The following is a 22,965-nucleotide window of genomic DNA, read 5'->3' as shown; positions in this document are numbered from 1 at the left end:
GCTCCACTGCTCTTCATCCCACACTAACTGGTGATACGTTATAGCTCTGGTATCACCACATACCTACCATACGTTACTCCTCTTCCACTCCCCCTACTCTCAAAATAACATGAGCCTGGTCCTCTTCAAACACATGTGCCATCCAGTCCCACCATACCCCACCCCAGGACTGGGGACTACACTCAGGCCCTTCACACTGAGGTACAGCTCCAGCTTTTTCTATCATTGACTGATTGGAGTCTCGCTAAATCACTAAATTGCCCAGGCAAGGGTCAAGTATGCGGTCCTCCTGTCTCAATCTCCGAAAGCACTGAGGTTGAAGGCCCAACTCAGAATACAATTTTGAGGGAGTTCCCAAGAGTCTTTTTTAATACCTATTACTGCAGCAGTCACAATGCTGCCAGAAGATGCCACATTCAAATCACAATTTGAGGAGGGTAATAATGGGTATCTAGGTGTCAAACTTGACTATATTAACATACAATTCCTCAGGTTTGAACCACCTGTGATACATGCATGACTGTCTCATCAAGCTGCTCATACACCAGATGGGCTGTTCCATGCTACCCCACAGGACGAGCCAAACATGTAGTACCAGTAGTTCAAGCCAGCATGAACATGTTCAAATTAGAGCCACCCAGCAATGAGACATACAAATTATGGCCACATCATGAACATGTTAAAGGGCACCCAAACAGCTATCTGGTAAAGCATTTCAGGGTATGTCTGTGATGGTGCTTCTGGAAGACACTGGTACTTATCAGTGGGCTGAGGGAATGTGCCCCTTACCCAATGTGGCAGGCACCACCCACCTAACAGACTGAAAAGGCGAATCCCAGCTGCTCTCTCCTATAGTTAGCACATTCATCTCTTGCCCTTAAGACATCAGAACTCGATTAGGCCTTCCGCTTCATGTTTTACCATTAGCCATGATTATCAGGCTTTCAAACTTAAAGGGACACACTACTTGCTTCTCTAGCCTGCAGGCAGCACACAGTGGAACTCCTCAACCTCTTTGTGAGCCAATTTCTCTTAACAAATTCCTCCATCTCCTTGCTGATTCTCTGGAGAATGCTAACAATTACAGAGGGTTTAGCAGAGGTACAAGAACACCTCAATATTAAAGTAAGCAATACATAGCATTTAGTAGAGTATTTAAATGTAAGAGTACAAGAACATACCATACGTTACTCCTGTTCGGCAGCATTACGGTAAGCAGAGCTCCTTAATGTATTAAGTCAATGGGACAGGTAAAGAAGGTGGCTACCAGAAATCAGAACAAAACTAGAGAGGCCACTTTTAGGTGAGGAACACAGTCAGTACAAACTGACCCTGAAATGGAAGTTGGGAATCAGGAATCAATGTTGGAGCTCATCTTCCTCACTCTAACTTCCTTAGTGTAGCTCTGTGCAAGTCAAACTAGCCAACAGCTAGAGAGCAAGGGAAAATACTGTCATGTCCACCCTGGGCAGCTTGCCAGTGCCAGAGTGGAAAGTCATGCCGGAGGCACTCCCAAAAGACATCCACACCGAAGTGCAGACAGCCTCTACATCCAAAGCCTACAATCTTTTCACTAGTCCTGTTAAAATTTTGGAAAGGGGTGAGTACAGTCAGAAGTTTTACAATTTTTCATTACTGGTTAAGGTTCTCCTATACCACCACAGGGCCCATGTGCCTGGAAATTGGCAAGAGACTAACCCAAAATGAAGTCCTAGTTCTTATACTCAAAATTACTTCAGCCAACGTTTTCAGTTTTGGCCAGAGACAAAGCTAAACAAGTACAAACCAACACAGATTAGCTGGAGACAAAAGTGTGGTCAACTGCCTTTTCTGCAGCTGCATAAAGTAATGAAAGGACTGTAAGAAACAAGACAGACTGGGTCACATGATAATCCTGGTTTATGATGGCAGACAAAAAAAAATTCAAGTAAGAGTTACTTCAGAAAAGTCCACAGCTAAACAGTGAACCTTGAATTGTGCCACTGCCCCAAGTGTATTCCACAGGAACACAGGTAAACATAACCTTGGGTTTCAAGATTCAGCAAAGGTGAAGTTCAAATCTTGCCTCTGCCACTGTATCACTTTGAGCAAGTCTGAAAACCCTAATTTCCCCACCTCTAAAATCTTCTTTATGAAATGATGAAAATTAAATGGAAAAACAAATACCCCAAACCTACCACCAACTATGGTTTCCACCCTGGCACCCCCAAAATGGGATTAACCCTTATCTACCACAGACCAGGCGCTCCCTGAGCAGTTTACATGTTTTTACATGAACTTGGCCCTGTCTTTCCTAAGACAAAATAATTTCCAAACCAGAGTCTAATCCAAACTCTTTTCAATGCTTACAAGGAAGGAGTCCTAACCACTATTCTTGGTCCCCCACCCCCAGAAATGACTGGAGTTAAAAGGTTGGAAATTCATCCCGTCAGTATTTTTTAAACTTAATCCTGTACATCACTCTTCCAGAGGCCCCTTTCCAGTGAAGTGGGTTGCGGACAACGCTTTGAGAATCTCTTTACAACATCCTCTAAAAACTCAAAAACTACTGATAAAGGACTGAGATATGTTAAAAACAATTTCAACTGTTTCTAAGAGCTTTCTCTGCCTGCCAATTAATGGTTTTACAGAGGGCAAGAAGCAGTTCCCCATGTTGGGGGGGGGGGTGTTGTAGGTCAAGCAAAAGGTAAGAATAAGAATTCTAAAGAAAACCATAGTGCCTCTGAAATTTTTTTCAATTACTAATAGTTTTCCTCAAACCTTAACAGGGTTTAAATGTACTCGTTTTAGATAACAGAAAAATGTCACCTGGAGAAAAATGTGGAAAGTGACAAAAATCATGGCTGCTACCACTGTAAATACTGTAGGAAGGCAACTCTGCAACCTCATTCGTATCTGGACTGTTCAATCACACCCAGCCGATTACACATTCATTTGCAGTCACATGGCATTCTGATCTTTTCCTACATAAACAAGTTCTCCTCACTGAACTGTCCTCTGCTCTCCTGGTCCTTGCCTTAATAATGGCTTTCATTTTACCAAACCTTCAGAAATGATAAGGCTATAAAACAGAAAAACTGAGAGGCCATCAGGCTGAAAGAGACTGAAGAACAGAATCTAGTGAGATACATGATCCTGGGTTAACAGCTTTTACTGTAAGACAATGATAAAATTTGAATGAGATCTCTGAGTGTACAGATAATTCAGAAGTCCTAACACTCAAACTTGCATACTTTGAAAATATAATCTGTCTAAAAGGGTAAAACTAGAACTTTACTTTCCATGATATATGAATCACTACACTACACTCACTTTAGCCGAGTTCTAGGCTTGGTTGGTAAGAGAAGCACTTTTATCTTTTTGTAAACAAGGGAGAGTCTAATTATCCAACTAGTTGAAATTCAGAGTATTTTTCATGAGCTAGAGAAAAATGGCATAAATCATCATCTAACTACAGTAAGTTATCAAGCATAAGTATAAAACATTTAAACTACCAGGAGCCTAAGAATGAAACAAGAGAAGTATTTATCTCACTTAGTTTTGAATAGTAGGTCACTATTACACCAGAACTAAAATGGCAATGAAAGTAGGACTATGAAGTCTAACCTCTGGAAAAAAAAAATCTATATAAAGCAAATAAGGTTAAGTTCTGTGTAGCAACATCTTTTCCTCAGATGGACATGGTCATACTGTTACACAGTAATTCCATATTTGGTACTTCTCAAATCCCTTCTGTAACCCTCTTTGATTCATACTATATAAATTTGAAATACTTTTTCTGCTCTTCTGACTGAATTTTGGAATCTGTACGTTGCATTACAACTTGTAACCAAAGTCTTAAGTACTTTTCCATGCATTTTTTAACCTGTATAAGCTCCTAAATGGTAATTTAAATGAGATCCTTTTACATAACTAAGCAAAAATGATTTATAAGGACAAAATACTTCATAAATGAAAATTCAAGTTTGAAATAGTCAAAAAAGTGCATTATACAAAGAATCAGATTGCAAAACAGAACAAATGAAAAAAGAGGTGTACACCTTGGTATTTGGATTTTTCCATTTGGATCAGAAAGAGAAAAAACAGGCCCATGCCACCCCATCCCAGAAAGACTTAATATCCAAAGGTTACTACAGACTCCAGAGTATTCAAATAGAAAGCCATGCTATTTAACAAAACCCACTCGACAGATAAATTATCCATTTGTCCTCAGATTTGTGAAACTGGGATAACACAAAGGGCACATTTCTTACTTTTATTTCAACATTTAAAATATTCACAGATGGAGTAATATATTCATTGGCATCTCCATGGAAGATGTACTGAACAAAACATAAGCATTCCACAATTACAGAATTACATATTTGTGATTATGTGCATGTTTACACTACAATTTATGTGGGAAAACCTTTTTAAAGAAGTGTTAACACTGTACTAATTTCCATAAAAGTGAATCACAAAGAATTTCAAGAAATATACCCAAGTATTAGTCAGTTTTTTAGTTTCAGACTTTTATAATACTCAGCTAATACATGTCAGAACACTTCCATAATTAATACTTTTTGCCCCTCAATAGACAAGCCAGGATGTACTTTCATTTTTTCCTCATCTTTGATTCTATGCATATTATGTTGATTAGATTGATCACAGCATCTTGACTAGATAATAATGAGGTAGGAGTAGTCTTCAAATGAAGTTTTTAGGCATTATAAATCAAAGCAAACAAGAATAATCAAATTATGAAGTCTTTTTCAGTGGTTCTTTGAATAAAATAAAAAGAATACTGGAAACTGGTCAAATACTGCTCATACTTTAGAGACAAAGAGGAAAAAATTCCATTAAAAAGTCCTGTCACCAATTAAATTTCTTCCTAGAGAAATGTTACTAAGGAGATAAAGTTTAAAACAGAAATGAATGCACTCTATGCTTTTTTCCCCCTCTGTATATGTTAGTTTCCTTTCTTTGAAACCAGTTCTTCATCTTTGTAAGAACACAAAGATTAAAAATTTTGGTATATCTAGTAACATACAATGAATTTAGGAGTCACTTTACAGAACTGTTACAGAAACACTCCTCATATGAAGTTTATTAGACTAAACAGTAAATCCCAAGGTAATAAATTGCAGCACCATCTCTGCATATGCAGATTTCAAAATGCATACTTTTCAAAATTCATATAAAGCCAGGAAATAGATCCATCTTCATCTATACCAAAATCAAAATTCTGTGTCCTAACTACCCTTTCTGTGTGCCAAAAACAAGGAATACTTCACAAAAATATCCAATTAACAGGACACATGTTCTCAAATAAAGGGAGGTGTATCAATGTGTCTAAACATGTACAGTATTTTGAACACTAGTACTGACAATCTGATGATGAATCAGCTACAAGAAGAGAGATTTCCTATTTTACCAACTTGCACCTATTTGGGTTACTACAAAATACACAAAAATTCATCTAAATAATGTAAAATACAATAGATTAGCTACCGGGAATGGACAAAAAAAAAGGTAGTTATCAGTACATGTGACTTGGTAGCTAATTTTAAAATGAAGTTCTTGACAATTCTACTACAAAATGTTTTAAACATAGGAATCAATCTTGGTAATGGAGTAGTGCAATTCTCCGATATGACATCCCTCAATGGCAGTTATCATTTGAAATTTGCTACCATAATATTGAGATTTGTCAATTTTTGTGTCTTTAAACCTTTTTTTACTCTTCTACCTCTAATTATGTCCCACTAGTGTGATCAAAATCTCAAAATAACCTATGTATATCATTTAGTTTGAAAAAAATTCTTTCCTCTTCACATACCACCTCCTTAATTTCAGTTTACATTCTTTTCCTAAGGCACACCATGCCCTATTTATTGCTGCAAAGCCCCTGTACTATGTCCCTCAATCCACTTGTTTCATCATTATGGTAAAAACAAAAACCACTTAAAGTACATAAGCGGAAGCAATATCAAATCTAGTAAGCCACTGTCCAGGAGCTGAGCTGTAAAATAACCAACTCTACTGAATCAAAGGCCAAAAAACTAAATATATGCTCTTACCAACATTATCTACTACAAGAGTAAAGCTCAGCAATATCTCTGGCTAAATATAACCCATATTCAATGTTACAAAATAAAATGTTAGGCCAGTAAGCTTTCACAAGGTTTATTAAATCCTAGTCTAGTTTAACAATATCTGATTTTATCATCCCATGGTGAACATGTTTACTAAGTGAAAGCTATTCAGACATCTAAGTCCTTATTTTCCGTGGACTAAGCAATAACTACACAAAACACTATGGATAATGATATACACCTGCTCAGAGTTTTCATACAAGACATACTATCAAACTATACCTGCTAATAATATTTAATACAATAGTGACTGTAGTTCTTACACAATTTAATTGCATGTACTTTATTGAGATAATATTTTGATAGTTTCACTGAACTTTCAAAATTAGAATATATTTAAGGAAAAGAATATTAAGATGAAATGAAAAGTGAACATGAAGATATTGTTACAAAACGAAAACGAAGTAAAGAAACACAAGGAAGTCAAATGTTGAGGTGGAAAGTCAAATTTACATAGTTGGATGAAAGGGAAGAGCTCAAGGATAGATTTCACAAATCAAAACCTCAATGCAACAACAAATCCTCTTTAAAAGCTGAGTTAAAATTAGTAAGCCTATAAAATTGTTAACTTTGGGCCTTAAACAGTACTTAGTTTTTGATCAAAGAAGGTCACAACAGTTAAAAATGATTGGTATTACTTGATTTTATTTTACACTAGGCGGTGGACACAAAGCAATCCTCCTTTATAAAGTTGACAGCTTCACTCAGAACATTTTTAACAATGCACATTAAAAAAAAGGATTCATCTTACAAATTGTTTTGCAATCCAAATATACAACAGCTTGGAAAACAACGTTTAGAAAACAAAAGCCAATGTAAAAAGACAGTAAAACAACTAGAACAGTACAGGTCTTTATGGCTCAGATTCTACAGTTTTCTTACTGCATCATCAATGTCAGAAATCTGCTCCTTCAGCTGGCTCCACTGCTCTGGATTTAAAGAAATACCTAAAACGAAATTTAAAAATTTAAAGATAAAAAAATCTATTCAAGACCTCTTGAAGATATTCATAATTCCAACAAATACTTCACAAAAATTGCCATTTTGTTCTTTGTGGGGTTTTCTTCAGTGCTGGGGATCAAACTTGGGGCCTCAAGCATGCAGAGCATCTACTTTGCCACATCATCAGCTCTAAAATTTTTTCAATGGCACAGTGAAGAGTCAAATCTCACTACTGTTAATTACAGATTTATGATTTCCCGAACAGATCAAGCTAGTACTAAATCTAATTTCCCACAGTGACTCCCATATTGCAATGAGAGCCAATGATGATTTGAAGATACACCTGCAAGTTGCAGGCTAAATAGGCAACCCAGATTTTTTTTTTTTGGCATGTGACCCTCACTATATCCCAGTTGGTTCTAACATTTGCCCCAAATCACCACAGGAATTTAGGTTAATGACTGTGCTGAACTCTTTCAAAAGCATCTTTATTTCACTTTGTAAAAAAAATCTCTGAGACATGATTCACAATGAACTTCTAGAATGAATCAATATTGTATGTATGTACGAACATACATTCTGGAGCCATGCTGCTGGTTCAAATACCAGCCTTCACCATCATTAACTGTGTAGCCTTAAAAAAAAGATTACATTGAGCTGGGGATGTGACTCAGTGGTACAGCTTTTGCGTTGCGTACACAAGGCCCTGGGTTTGATTTCCAGCAGCACCAAACAAACAAAAAAAAAAGTTTAAAAAAAAAAAAAAAAAAGGTTACATTTTCTTCAGAGCCTCAGTTTTCTCAACAGTAAAATACTTTTATTAAATAAGATCAAATGAACAAAAAATTTAGCATATCTCCTAAAGTATAAGTAAATAACTGAACTAACATTTCTCAAAAAACTGCTAAAAGGTCATGAAATTGAAAAGAATACCTAGAAATTGAAAAGGAGACAATACTTAGGAAGCATTTTAAAGCTAATCAAACTATTTCAAGAAATGTTTTCGGAAACAAAATCTGTCACTAGTCACTCTCAAAAAACTCAAATAATCCAGAAGTGACTTCAACAAGAAAACATGAAAGGTACAAAAATATACCGAAGATGTCTTTAATAAACCCTGAAACTGCTTGAAGCAAACAGGTAGGACTTTTAAAACTGACAGGGGCAGGCAAAGGAGTACTAAATGAAGCATTTCTTTTTATTAGCAAAATCAACTTAGAGCAACTATCTAAAAATATAAATTTAGATTGGTTCAACAAATAAACATTCTCTAGCTATTTAGTAACTAAAATACGCTCCTACACACTAACAGGCTTGGGACCTGAAGTACAAATGGAAGCAGAGCAGAGACTGAACAAAGGATACTGTTCTAAAGACCTCTTAGGACTGAATAAAAGGGAGGCACCATAAACTACTTTTCCATTCCTGACTTGACAAATGTTGTAATATTAAAATTATATGCAAATAAATTAGCAACCAATTAAAAGAGGTATTAAAAATGTTATTTTTCTGTGTTTTGTTTTATTCCTAACAGGTGAATTTAGGACACTTCACTGGGAAAACATTAAGTATGTGCCTGAAATTATACAGAATCATCTACCAACAACGGTTATATGAATCTTTGTCCTTCCAACATTTACTTCAACTTTAAGTAAGGTAGACTACTTAGCAATGTTTTAATTTAACCTTAACTTTAGAACCAAACTGAAGAAATGAAGCCTTACCTTTTCTTCCTGGTTTCATTTCACCTTCTGGATCCATCCAATATTCTCTAATATCAATTAGAACTTTCCCTTTAAAATCCCGAACACTGACATATCTCATTTTTCCAATCTGCAGAAAAACCAGAAACATAAAAAGAGGTATTCCTTTCAACAGTGATATCTGTTTTGGTAGTAGTGCCCATATTTACATTAAAAACTTGCTGCAAAGGAATTATACTTTTAATGATGAAAATGACTTTTCTTAATATCAAAACTGTAACCAATGAATATCACTGTTGAAAAAATTCTCAAAAGAATGAAATAAAGCATACCTCCCATTTCCAATGATTTTTAAATTTTAAAAGCATCATTAGTAAAACAGTACAGTTCCTATGGAAAACCACCATAGAGATTTCTAAAAAATTAAAAATAAAATTGTAATATAATTTGCAGTTTCACTTTAAAGTACACAGCCACACGTCACTTAATGACCAGTATGTTTGAAGAAATATATCATTAGACAACTCTGTCACTGTGTGAATATCAGAATGCACTTAGATAAACTAAGACAGCTACATTATCACTAGGCAATGTGTCTTATGGAATCACAATTCTATATGTGGTCCATCACTAATTTAAATGTTATGAAGTGCATGGCTGAACATATATCCAGAAGAACTGACAGCATGTTCTCCTAATATATGTATGGTTACAATTATTACAGTGAAAGACACACTGCCTTTAGTCCCCCTGAAAACACTCTTTCCACTTCAAAGACACATCATTCTTGCCATTTTCTGAAGCAGTTCTAAATGTCCTCTTTTGTTATGAGGTATGAAAAAATACGGTAAACGCAGCTGCCAAGTGTGCTGTCAGTGGAAAGGCAGGTTCATAAAAAATAGAATATGTCCTCATCCATCTTTATTCACCAAATCTGGCACTATGAGACTTCTGGCTTATCCACAAAGTCAAACGACCATGAAAGACAAACATTCTGAATTAATTCAGAACACTGAGGTAACCACAACAGTACAACTAAAGACACTCTCAAGGGGAAGTAATGGGGGGAATTAATGGCAATGTGGATTTTTTACCTGTAATAAATTTCTATAAAACATGAACATTCACTATATTGGTCAATCAATCACACCATGCATTTGTACACCAATGTCCACAGCCATGTTATTCACATTAGCCATGAGGAAGAAACCCAAAAGTTCATCCAGAGATGAATGGATTAACAAAGTATGGTATCCAAATATAATCGAGTATTAATCAGAAAAGGAAATTCTGTCCCATTCTACAACAGAGACAGATCTTGAACACACTGTGCTAAGTGAATAAACCAGTCATCAGACAATGGTAATACTACTTGATTCCAACCTACATGAAATACCTATGTCGGGGGCTGGGGATTTAGCTCAGCAGCATAAGCACCTGCCTGCCTTGCAAGTGCGTGGTCCTGAGTTCGATCCCAGTACCAAAAAAAAAAGAAAAAGAAATACCTATGTCTCAGCAGTCAAATTCACAGAGGTAAAAAGTAAAATGCTAAATATACAGGACTTAGGGAAATGGGAGAAATTTTTGTTTTTCTTTTGTTTTTAAATCAGTATAGGCTTACCGTTTTCTAAGATGGAAAGGTTCTGAAAACCTTCACAGTATGTTTTTCTTACAACAATTTTAAAAATCACTAATAAGCAAAACCTTGCAGTACAAACTACACTCAATAGGAATCCAGATTCAACTAGCTACTTTGCCTTAGCAACCACTCTGAATGTAGCCATCTTGAGTTCTAGTCAGTAGCAACATAAAATTTCCCTTCTGACACTGATTTCAAATAACATCTTCTATACTTCAGTCATAGTCAAATTAAGAACTTAAAAACTATTCACAAAAAAAATTTTTTCAGGGGCTGGGGATTTAGCTCAGCAGCCTAAGCGTCTGCCTTGCAAGTGTGCAGTCGTGAGTTTGATCCCCAGTAGAAAACAAAAATTATTTTTCAAAACTTTCATTTTGCTACTTAACATAAACCACAGATTTTAGGATGGATGAAAAAGGCTTTCTCAATGAAGCATTTGCTAACTCTTTTCCAAGACTAAGTACAGTTAAAAGGGGAGGAAGGGGGAGCATGGGAATACAAACAGACATAATAGATCAACGGATTAGAATGCAAACTACAAGTAGGCACATATTTAACATATTCTTTACAAAGACCCAAAGTAACTCAAAGGAAAGGAAACTGTCTAACATGGGTATCTATATGGAGAGAGGATCTCAATCCTTATTTCACAACTTAAAGAGAAATAATCCTCCATCGATCATAGACTTCAACACAAGAACTAAAACCACGAGGTAGACAAAATATGTACTGCACAGGATAAACAATCAAAAGGGGTATGGGGGAAACACCTATAAAATTACTTCTGCTACACTTTGGCGTGAAACGAGAAGTGGCAGATTCACTCAAAGGAGAGGACCCTGCATTAGGCAACCAGAAAAAACAATGAATTGATGTGAATCGAAACTTTTTTTTTTTTTTTTTTTGGTCTTTTTGAGACAGGGTTTTGCTATGCAGTTTAGACTGGCCTTGAACTCAACTTTGCAGCCCAGGATGGCCTTGAACTTGCAACACAATCCTCTTGCCTCAGCCTTCTAAGTACTGGGATTACAAGAATGCACCATGGTGCCCAGCTAAACTAGCTTACTTTAAAAAGACTAAAATTCTCCTTAAAAATTTTTTTTCAACATACTTATTTCAAAAAAAGGATTTTTACACAGTATATAGTTTTACAACACATCAAAATTACCCAGCTTCAAAGAATTTTAAAAAGGACAGAAAGGGGTGAACAAACTCTTCACAACAGATAAGAAAACAGCCAAAAATACATCAAAGATGTACAATGAATTAAGACATTTAGGTAATGCAAAGTAAAACCACAATGAGCTATTACTACATACCCATTAACATTTTAGCTCAATAAAACAGTTTTACAAGATGATCTGGCCAACAATCTCTTCCCTTGAGTGATTAAAATTCAATTCTTACAACACATTAAAAAAACAAAGTGATGAGACAGTAGTAGGGAGATATAATTCAAAGTAGAACAAAGATCACTATACTCCCATATTTCAATAAGGAAAAAACAACAGATGTCAGAATATGTATTTTCACACACATATATCTAGACTAGCAGGAAAAATATAGCACATACATCTACACAAGCATAATTTTTTCTAAAAAATATTTTTGACTCCTTGATCTCAAGATTCCCTGAGAATGTGGTAAAGGCTAAGAATCCTCTTTCAAAACCGAAAAATTAAAATTAAAAAAAAGCACATAATTTCACTCTTCAAATACCTTCACTTGGATTAAAAAACAAAAAATTAAAAACAAAATTAAAAATTTGAGTAACAAACATTTTCAAAAAGTAACATTTTATCCAGAAATTATCAAGTCACCTAATGCAGTACAACTGACCTTTTTGCTTAACTCTGAAGGAAAGGATAGAAGGTTGTCTGCACCAAATACTCTTAACTTTAAGAGGTACACTAAGTAATTACAATATAGTTCTTCAGGCTGTCTTTATTATCACATGGTCATTATAAATGTCATCTCAGGAAGATCATTTTTCTTTTCACAGTGAAAACAGCTTTCAAAATAATTTAAAACTCTTGTTTTCAAAAAAACTCACATATAGAAAATTAAAGACATGTGAAATCACACTCCATTGATAAACAGTTTGATAATGGTTCTACCCAGAATTCTGTAGACTGAGGAAAGAGGACTGCCACAAATTTGAGGCCAGCCTGAGCAACAAGGTGAGTTCATGTGAAACCTTGTTTAAAAAAATAAAAAGGCTCAGGGGTAGCATATACATTTTCCAATATATATGAGACCCTGAATTCAATCCCCAATACTAGGAGGAAAAACCCTATGTTACAACTACAACATCCTACTTTCAGTTGGACTTTAGATCTATTTGGTTTTGGGAAGGCATTTGTGATATCTTAGATCTGAAAAAATTCTAGTGTTTGATGATACACCAGTGAACAAAAACATCCCACTCTGTAGGAACTGTCTTTAAAGCATTTGATATGTAGAAAATACCTTTTTGTTTTTTTGTTTTTTTTTGAGATAAAAAATTTCACTATGCAGTTCAGTTTAGCCCAGAACTCACAGCCCAGGCTGTCTGAAAACTCAAGTGATCCTCCTGCCTCAGCCTCCCAAGTGCTGGAATTACAGGTATGCACCACCAAGCCCAGCCTCTGCTAGGAGCTGGAGGAGTGTTCTTGGTTGATCCGAGAGCTATTCTTTTCTCTAACCTTCATATATATATAAGACTGAGGCTTACCGTGTGACTCCAGTTTTTTTTTTTTTTTTTCTTTTTTTGGGGGGGGGTGGGAGATTAAGGACATTTACAATGAACTTGTGAGTATATGTAGTTCAGGCTGGCCTTAAACTCACTCTTTCCCAGGTTGGACTCAAACTCACAGTGATCCTTCTGCCTCTGCCTCCATGGTCCCCTCATTTTATTTTTATTTTTTGCTTAGAGACAGGATCTCCGAGTCACTAAATTGTCCAGACTAGGCTCAAACTTGTGATCCTCCTGCATCAGCCTCCCAGAGTGCTAGAACTATGAGATCTCATTTTAAAATGGTTTTACAGGGATATCTGGACTCCCTTTACATCTGTTTGCAATCTAGAGTGGAAAGGGGCTACAGGTTTAGCTCAGTGCACAAGTGCCTGCCTGGCAAGTACAATGTCATGGGTTTAATCTCCAGCACCAAAAGAAAAAAAAAAAAGAAATTCAGATTTTCAACCTAGAATGGACAGAGAGATACCTTTAGGGAGGTATGATTGCATTGTACCACAGTTAATCATCAGAATAGTAGCACCACCCCCTAAGGAGAGCTCACTGGTGTCTCCAGCTATTGGACTGGCCAATAGGGCACATTGAGGCTCCAAACACTTGGAGCTGGCACACTTGAGAAGCAGCCGAGATGGTACAACTCCTGCTGTTGGAAGCATCCCTCTAAGCACAGTAGGTTTGGATAGGCTCAGACCTTGCAAAACTAATTATCTTTAGCACCTTGTGCTCTGGACTCTTGGCAGATTCCACAATCATCCTAACCCTATCTTTTAAAAAATATTATGAAATATAGTAAGAGCATTGTTTTTTCTTCCAAAAACATCTTAATAGTTAAGTCATCACTAATAAAAATGAAGGCCTCATTTAATATTAAATCAATGTACTATAATTAAGTGCTCTTAAAATGATTAAAATTTATTGTAACTGTCTGTGGGCAAGGGACATAGCTCAGCCACACAGTGCCTACCAAGCAAGTACAAGGTCCTAAGTTCAATTCCTAGTACCAAATATATGCATATTATGTATTATAACTACTGAAATACTTTCTTGTGGCCAAAATTTCCATTTTTAAGAAAAAGCAATGAAATATCGTAACTCTTAAGATTGTGTACACTAGAAAGTCTGTGAAAGCTGCTTTAAAAATAATGTCCATGGCTCCTCTTAGATACAGATCTCTTATGAAGCACATAATGGCCTTAGAATGCTTAGCAATCTTCCCAAATATAGATTTTAAGAACTGAAGCTCAAATTTAACCTGGACAACTCAGCAAAATCCTGTGTTTAAAAATGGTAAAAGTTAGGGACGTAGCTCACTATAAGTGCCCTGGGTTTAATCTTCAGTATGAGGATGGGGAAAAAACAACTAACACTTCTGTTTGCTTTGATAGCATGAGGTGGCTTTGTGCTATGAAAAATCCATCTCCCTAAAAATAGACCTAGTTTTCCCAAAACTACTCTAACTCAATAGAATCTCTAGAATTTGAATCCTTGTCTCTTAAAATTAGATGAAATCTATTTAAAAGGCCACTCATTACCAAAGTAGACATATGGTGAACAAAACCAATGAGAAAAACCCAAAATAGTTGCACAGCAAACACAAATACAAAATTAAAATACACTAAAGCAGTTCATTCTACTGCCGGGGATTTAGCTCAGTGGCATAATGCCTGCCTAGCAGTTCATTCTACTACATAATAGGAAATCTATGACACGGCTCTCCTACAGATTTTACATGTCATTCTTTCTCTAAAACAGGAACCCACTACATTTACAAAACTCAAAACTCCAAAAGGCTATGTAGGATCTGCCCTTCACCAAGTAGATTTCCTACATCCGTACTTAAGATTTTCCAGGTTCCAGCCACAAAGCCTCCAATTTGTAACTCCCATACAATCTAAGCTCTTTCTCACTGCGAGGCATTAACACAATTCCTTCCTCTAATGCTTCCCTTTACCTACTACTTTGCATGACTGGCTCCTCCTTCATGTCTGAAAGTTTAACACCAATTCCTTGAAATGAAAGTCCCAGAACATCTACTATCTCATGCCCATCTGCCTCTTTGTTTCCCAGCTCTTCCTATAACTTTATATTTGTATGTATAATTTTTGTCCCCATAAATCCCATGGAGCTAGACTGTATCAGCTCCAACTGAGACCCTAGCACAGCCTGCCTGAACAAAAATTGAACACAGTAAGTGTTCAATTTATTATCCACTTGCCAGGCATGGTGGGCATTGCATGTATGTAATCTCAGCACTCGGAAGGCTGCAGCAGAAAGATTACTCTTAAGTTTGAAACCAGCCTGGGCTACAAAGTGAGTTCAACGCCAGTCTGAACTGCATAGCGAAATCATCTTAAAAAGACAAAAAAAAAAAAAGTATTACTCACTCAAAGCAGTCAGAATCCTTTAAGAATCCTTCCTTCCTTCCTTCCAGCAAATATTTTTTTAATGGAGCTAGATGTGGTGGCCCATGCCTATAAACCCAGCACTTGGTGGCCAACACAGAAGGAAACTCCAAGTTGGAGGCCAGACTGGACTATAAAGTTAACTTAAAGACAGCCTAAACTATAATAGTGAGACCATCTGAAACAACAACAAAAAGTTGTCCTTCAATATAGATATATCTGTGTTATATCCATTATATCTCTATAATATTAATACACCCTGCCCCTCAATCCTGAATTGTGCAATGCATAAGTCAGAGAATTTGAACTGTAACTATTCATTTGTACTTTGTCAATTTCCTTATCCAGAAGTATCACAAAGCAAAAGTGAACAGTATCCAACTTTTATTTCCATTCCACCTTAATCCTGGTATTTCATCTTTGAAAGCCATTAGCAAGTCAAAAAAATGCACATTTGCTAGCCTCACTTTCTACTCAAAAATTTGTATTCTCATTCTCTCCAACTTTTCATCTCCAACCAGTAGTACCCCTTTGAAACAGCAGTCCTTTGCTTACTCCTATTAATGAATCTTTTTAGTAATTTTCAGTATCTCTCATCTTTGATCTGTATCATCTTCCATCCTCTATAGCCTCTCGGTTTACGATGGCTTACGTTAAGGATGCTCATGATTCCACATGAACAATTCCTGGCCAACACTTCCAGGGGTTACAGGGGATCCTACTTTGTCATATTTACAATCAACTTCACATCCCCATTGATAGGTTAATTCCTAATTAGTATCTTTGCAAGAATCATTAGTTCTCCTTTAGAGAAGGAAAAATAAATCATCTAACCCTTATCACATACAAAAGCTTGTAATTACAACTCAGCAATCTTACCAGTATCCATTTATCCCCAATTCATCTTCCTTCACATCTTTGTTTTTTTGAGACGGGGACTCACTGTGTAGTTCAGACTGGCCCAGACTGGCCTTTTAGCCTAGGCTGGTCCCAAACTTACAATTATCCTATTTCAGTCTCCCAAGTGCTGGGACTAGCAAACACAGTTTTCTTAAATTTCTTCTGTGCAGTGACACCAGTATCAAGCCTACCAAAAATTAAGCAACCGAAGAAGCTATACTAATCCTCTGCAGCCAATTTTGCTGAACTCAAACCCTTCCAGTATATTTTCCTCACTTTATTCAATACACTCCCCTTCTTATCAATCCAAAATTGGCCACATCATATTGCTACTTCTGCAGTAATATCTTACCCATCCTCCACAGTCTAATGCTTACTGGTACCTTCTCAAAGTTGCTTCCTTCGCTGAAGCTTTTTGTTTTTTTCTTTTTGAGATAGGGTCTCACTATGCAGTTCAGGCTGGCCTTGGGCTCACTTTGGAGCCCAGGCTGGTCTTGAATTTGTAAACAATTCTCCTGCCTCAGCCTCCCAAGTGCTGGAATTACAGGAGTGTGCCACCACGCCCAGCTTCAAAATGCTTCCTAATGTGCAGTTTCCCATCAGTTTAATTTCTCTAACTTTGGCCCAGGGATATAGCTCAGGAACACAAGCATCTGCCTGGTAAGTGTGAGGTCCTAAGTTTGATCCCTGATACCAAAAAAAAAAAAAAAAAAAAAAAAAAAAACCCTCTGACTTTAGTTTTGCATTTTTTTGTATTGTTCAAATGTAAAACTACATATGCTCTAGACATTGTATAAATTCCTTCTTATTCCTATATTACTGTCCTTCGTGAAGAGGATTATAACACACATAAAAAACTGCTATGCAACATCAGACCGAGGTACTTTTAACATTCATCAGACTCCTGACTCTGAGAAAATAAGCTCCTCACCTGGAACATGTTATCATCCCTGCTGCTGCTGCTCTGCTTAGATGACGACAGAGCCCTCGAAGTTTCACCAGTCTTTTGCTTCTTTACAGGTTTTTCTGGAGCAACTTGCTTTTTCCTCTTTAACTTCAAAAGAATGCAAGAATATGGTTAAAACGTACATAAATAAATCTCAAACTGAAAATATTCCACTATTTTTAAAGGATTACAGAGCCAAAACACATTAAGGGGAAGGGGGGGGGGAATCAAGCCAAGTATGGTTGGTTGTGCACACCTGTAATCCTAACATTGTGGAGGTTGGGGCAGAAGGATCACTTTAAGGCTAGCCTGGGCTACATAGTAAATTTAAGGCCAGCCTGAACTACATAGTGAGACCCTTCCTCAAAAAACTAAAATAAAAAAAAAAAAATCAACTGTAAGTGTTCAAAAGATCTTGTAACAGAAAATGGCCCCTACACTTTAGTTTCTTAGTTGCCCAGTTAATAAATTGCTGCTGCAGTTCTGGTTGCTCCTGTCTCTTAGAATCGAGGTCCCTGATGGTCCCTATGATGCACACTGTAAGACCCAATCAAAGCCAGTCTAAGTACTCTGCCTTTATACTTCCCCTTGCAGACTCAATAAAAATCTCCCTCCCTGAGCCTTAAGAGCCTGACACACTGAGGAGCAATTGATTCCTAATCAGTGCCCATCTGACTTTAAATACATGTTTCTCCTCCTGGGTGTCCTTTCTGTTTGCCATTGCAATATGATGAATGTCCAAATTTGAAAAAAAGAAACACCTTAAAAGACATGTCACCTAGAACAATGGAATAAAAGTATTTAAGAAGGATCGATGGTAATATGTATTTCACTGTAATTTTTAAAAATGTAATCATGCGCTATAGCAAAATTTCTATTTAACAACAGAACTATGACTCTAATCATTCTTTCAAACTGTTTTCTCAGGATCCTGAAAGATACTTTAGGCATCCCAAAATACAGCAGGATTAGCCAGAGGGAGAGTCATTCTGTGCCTGGGGATGCTATATAAGATTTCTTTAGAAGGAAAAAAAAAAAAAAAAAAAAACCTAATACTTTTGAATATACTTTGGGAACCATAAGCCTACTAAATGAAGCTAGTCAAGTACTTATTTTTCTAACTAACAAAAAAAAATTGGAGAGGGACCAATATAATCATCTTATTCTGATAGTTCAAGCCCTATTCCTGGTACTGTCCCCCACCCCAAATATATATAAAGGGAAAGAGAGAAGTTTTTCTGTCTTGCCTATTCCAAATGGCATTTAAACTGTATAGCTAGGCAAAGTGAAAGAGAGGTCTTTTCTAGCAGGCATTGAACAGAAGTCATAAATTCAAGAACTTCATCACAAAAAAAAAAATCACTAAAGACAGCAATGCATTAATTAGACGAGCATTCAAAATGAGAACAAGGTTTTAAAAACACCATTACTGTAAACATTTTTTTATATAGCCTAGTTTTAAAAATGAGTTAACAGCACAAAAAAGTAATATTCCCAACACAAACAGTAGAGGGCAGTCATATTCCTCCTGGAAAAGTAGCAACTAGTACCTTAATGCTACCAAATTATTTTAATATAGTAAATTAGATAAAATCAGGTAAAATAGTATATACATATATGTAAAAGTGAAAAAACATGGATGTATTTAATGTAAGTGCTTGCACAATCATACAAAGGCAAGGAGCAAAAAATTGGCTCTTTAAAGAGATACAACTATTCTTTAAATCATTTAATTATTCTCAACCAGGCATGATGGCCCACACCTGTAATCCCAGCACTTCAGAAACTGAGGCAAGAGAATTGTCATAAATTCTAGGCTACCCTGAACTACATAGTGAGATTCTATCTCCAAATAATAATAATAATCATCATCATCATCTAAGTATTTTCCTGAACTAGTACATAAAGGTTCAATATGTTATCTAAAAATATTCAAACGCTACACTGATATAAGTAAAGATTAAAGAGATTTCTTCAACTACAGCTATGTATGCTCTTTGATATCTTAGTTCAAACTTCCCAGGTGATGATGTTATCCTGTAGTTACAGGTTAAGTGTCCCAACTTCAACAAGCCTCTCCCATAAGGAGTCCCTATTCTCTTAGCTAGCACTGCTTTGGGAAGAAAAATAGCTGAGTGGCCTGCTGCTTTTGAAACCACAGTTTTCTGCTAAAGCTAGTTACTAATTTTATAAAGGACTCACACTAAGAAGAATAAAATCAATTTATCCCATTTCTAGGATATAAATGTTTATTCACGTATATAAACATCTATGAGGGAGCAAGACTGAGGGGCTAAAATGCTCAGTTATGATCCATGGAGATGGTCAGAGAAGTGGAACGCAGAGTTCTGAGCTGTTAATGCTGAAAAGTTAATGCTGTGTCAAAATGGCTCATTTCATCGTAATTTTGCTAGATGTTGATTAAAAGGAAGAAGTCAAACCAAGTAATATTCTAACTTAAAAGGCATCAAGTCTAAAATTCAGTAGTACTTGTGGACAAAATAAACATCAGTAAGGCGGCTGCCAAAATTAACATTTGTCTTCAAAAGTTCAGGTAACTCAGCCCAACAACTACAAACTATCTACAGATCATGCAGGTATCTACAGAGGGTGCAGAGCTCCAAACAACAACAAATAGTGTCTCTGGTCTAATTACAATTCTATTCCCCTAGAGCCCAAGGAAGTAGCTCTGCAACTTTCAAGTTCCTAAAGGTCCTCAACAGAAGGCTTACGTTTGACTTAGGGCCTAGCAGTGTGGATGTATCCATTCTCATTTTAATATTCTAATATACCTTCTATACCCTTCTCAACTGAATATGGGCCATACTGCTGAATTAAACATAAAAAAATGATAATGCACAGTAAATCACCTTTTTGTCAACTTCACTGTCAGAATCACTGCCCGAAGAGCTTGAAGAAACAAGTTCCTTTGATTTAGGCATTCTGAAAGAAAAATACATTATATACATAATTTGGAAGTTGTTCTACCACCTTTAACTTAACATTTGCCAATCAAAAAATTGACATTTTATAGTACATTTTATAGTATTTAAGAGTTGTTACACTGAATACAAGTAACATGCTACATGAAATTTTTTAAATCCATTTAAAGGAACTAAATGCCATACACACATTCCTCATTTCCATTTTTTTTTTTTTTTTTAAACAGGGTCTCATGTTTTCAGGCTGGTCTCAAACTCAGTGATCCTCCTGCCTCAGCCTACTAAGTGCTGGTATTACAGGCATGTGCCACCGCGTCCAGCTCATCCAAATGAGTCTGTTAACACTTCATTTAGGGCGAAGAGAAATCTACAGTTAAGGCAACTTGACATTAACTACTATCAAAACCAGATGACATCAAGCGTGGTGGCACATGCCTGTAATACCAACACTTTGGGAGGTTCGATGCCAGCCTAGCCTACCTACATAGTGAGTTAAAGAGCAGCCTAAACTGCATAGACAGGCCCTGTCTCAAAAAGACTAAAAAAAAAAAAAAACCAAAAAAACCCCAGAACATGCTGGGGCATAAGCCACTGCCTGGCAAGCCTGAGGTCCTGAGTTCAATCCCGGATACAAAATAAAACCTAGAGAAAACATTATTGTACCTGAGTACTGCTTCACACCTCTAATGAAATTAGACCTAACATAAAATTATTCATGAAAACAGACTCCAACATTCACATAAAAGGACAGTTTTACTAGGCAACTGTGGTATCTAATTTTGCCATTACCATCTTATCTTTTATCTGTATGTACGTGTATATATATATATACTGTCTTTAGCCACACTATTAAAATAGGTCCTAATTCAGTTCACAAAATTACACATAATTTGCAATATTTTACACTGATTTTCTACTCTGGGGTGTAATTAAAATTTGATTTCTTTATAGAAAAACCAAAAGCTCTCATGTCTGTGACCTAGTACTTTACTCACAAGTCAATGTTTACTTATGGCCCAGGCACAGAACTGAGCACAGACTATCTCAAAATCTAAACTCCCAAATTTTAATTCCAAAGCATGTGGGTATCTCTTTACAAGCTACTTCTAATGCTAGATGCTAAAATTGTAATTAAAATACCTTTGCTCTCTAACTCAAGTCTAAATCCTGCTAACTTTTTGCATGCCTGAAAGAGCTTAACCACCACACCATAAATGTTGAATAAAAGGAAAATACTTTGAAGAGTTCGATCCGCGGTACCAAAAAAAAAGAGAGAGAGAAAAGTCACTGAATGAGGTCAATATACAAGAAGTGGGTCATCCCAATTGTGGCCATTAAATTTAAAAAAGCTCAAACCATGGCCAACATAACCATGCTGTTTTTTCTTTTAGAGTAAATTCATGGGAGCCAGTAATGATCCTAATTACATTTCATGTATTTTTCCAGTTACAGCTCCATTTTACAAGATAACCTCTAATACTGACTTAATTCAAATTTCTAATGCAACTACCCAAAAACCTTTCTTAAAAAGGTAACGAAACATAACCTGTTTTTCACTTGGAAACAGCCAGGCATTAACCACCCTCCATTAATAAAAGCTGCTTGGAGATCTAAAATCATTCTAAAGAACTAGTAAATAAAGTCTTTTCGAGGAAAACAAAGACAAAAACCTGAATATTGGTAACTAAAGCCAACATCTTTGCACTTTTGACAGAATGTATTTCCTACTGAAGGAGGATTTACTGTCTCAAAGGCGGAGGAAGGCGATTTACTTATAACGATAACTGAAAGCGCTACATTGAAGAATACATTCAAAATGCAACTGAAGAAGAAAACGGATTTTCAGCCTTAATGACTACGTCGGGAAAGATTAGCGAGATCGCTGGGGAAAACCGGGAAGGTAGGACGCGCGATGCAGTGCAGCCCTCAGGGTGAGGGGCCCGAGACCGCCGAAGCCCTGGGCTGGCGCCGGCTCGGCGAGCAGACCCAGGTGGGTCGCAGGGGGCGTGGGAGCGACGGAGTGCGGAGGGAAGCGCGTGGGAAGAGGAGGGACTAGCACCGAGCGCCATTTTCTCCTCTCCAAGCCTTCCCAAGCCCGCCACCCAGCCATCTTCCCTCGCCGCCCCCTCCCCCGGCTCCGCTCCCCCACGCCCAGCAACGCCCACCCTAGGGGCCCAGGTGGGGGCCGAGCTGAGCCCGCGCGCGCCCCCGCCTGGCCCGACGCAGCCGCCGCATTGTCCCGGGGGCACCCCTGCCCGGCCGCGCCCCGCCGTCACGACGGCTTCGAGAAACGGTGTCTACTGCGGAGCCCACGGCGCGCCGGGTGCGAGGTCGGGAACCCAGGGGGAGCACAGACGCTGCGGAGGGAAAGGGGAGGCCAGCAGGAGCCGCCGTCGCCCGCGGCACATGGGGCCCGCAGGTCTGCGAGCGGCTACCCACCCCGCCGGGAGGGTGAGGGTCGGAGGAGTAGGGTTCCCCGGGGTGGGGGCGGGGGCCGCGCACTCACGCTCCTCTGCTGCGGTCCACAGCCTCCTGCTCGCTCGCTACTGACAGAGAACCGGAAGTGACGGCAGTTTAGAGACGCCGGCCCCGCCCCGCTGGAACCATGAACACGTGATGGGGC

The 22,965-nt window shown here is 37.5% G+C and overlaps 1 protein-coding gene across 1 annotated transcript; it reads right to left on the bottom strand.

Moving 5' to 3' along the window:
* Nucleotides 1–6,762: 6,762 nt before the first annotated feature.
* Sub1 (SUB1 regulator of transcription) lies at nt 6,763–22,965 on the bottom strand. Its single transcript, XM_003470230.5, has 5 exons — nt 22,849–22,965; nt 20,271–20,343; nt 17,386–17,508; nt 8,801–8,909; nt 6,763–7,081 (listed from the first exon to the last, which is right to left on the bottom strand). The coding sequence occupies exons 2-5, from the start codon at nt 20,340–20,342 to the stop codon at nt 7,002–7,004; spliced, it is 384 nt and encodes a 127-aa protein (XP_003470278.1). The 5' UTR covers nt 20,343; nt 22,849–22,965; the 3' UTR covers nt 6,763–7,001.

This window comes from Cavia porcellus, unplaced genomic scaffold (genome assembly GCF_034190915.1).
Source record: "Cavia porcellus strain 051 isolate PalLab524CR breed Dunkin Hartley unplaced genomic scaffold, mCavPor4.1 scaffold_11, whole genome shotgun sequence".
Classification (NCBI taxonomy): domain Eukaryota; kingdom Metazoa; phylum Chordata; class Mammalia; order Rodentia; family Caviidae; genus Cavia; species Cavia porcellus.
This window is presented reverse-complemented; position numbering and strand designations above follow the sequence as displayed.

Bases quoted from the DNA above. Each gene is read 5' to 3' on its own strand.
- Sub1 (XM_003470230.5), bottom strand. From the start codon at position 20,342: ATGCCTAAATCAAAGGAACTTGTTTCTTCAAGCTCTTCGGGCAGTGAT. The intron at 8,910-17,385 runs GTGAGGAGCTTA...GTTTTTCTGCAG, and splicing joins GGGATGATAACATGTTCCAG to ATTGGAAAAATGAGATATGT. The intron at 7,082-8,800 runs GTAAGGCTTCAT...ATTTCGTTTTAG, and splicing joins AATGAAACCAGGAAGAAAAG to GTATTTCTTTAAATCCAGAG.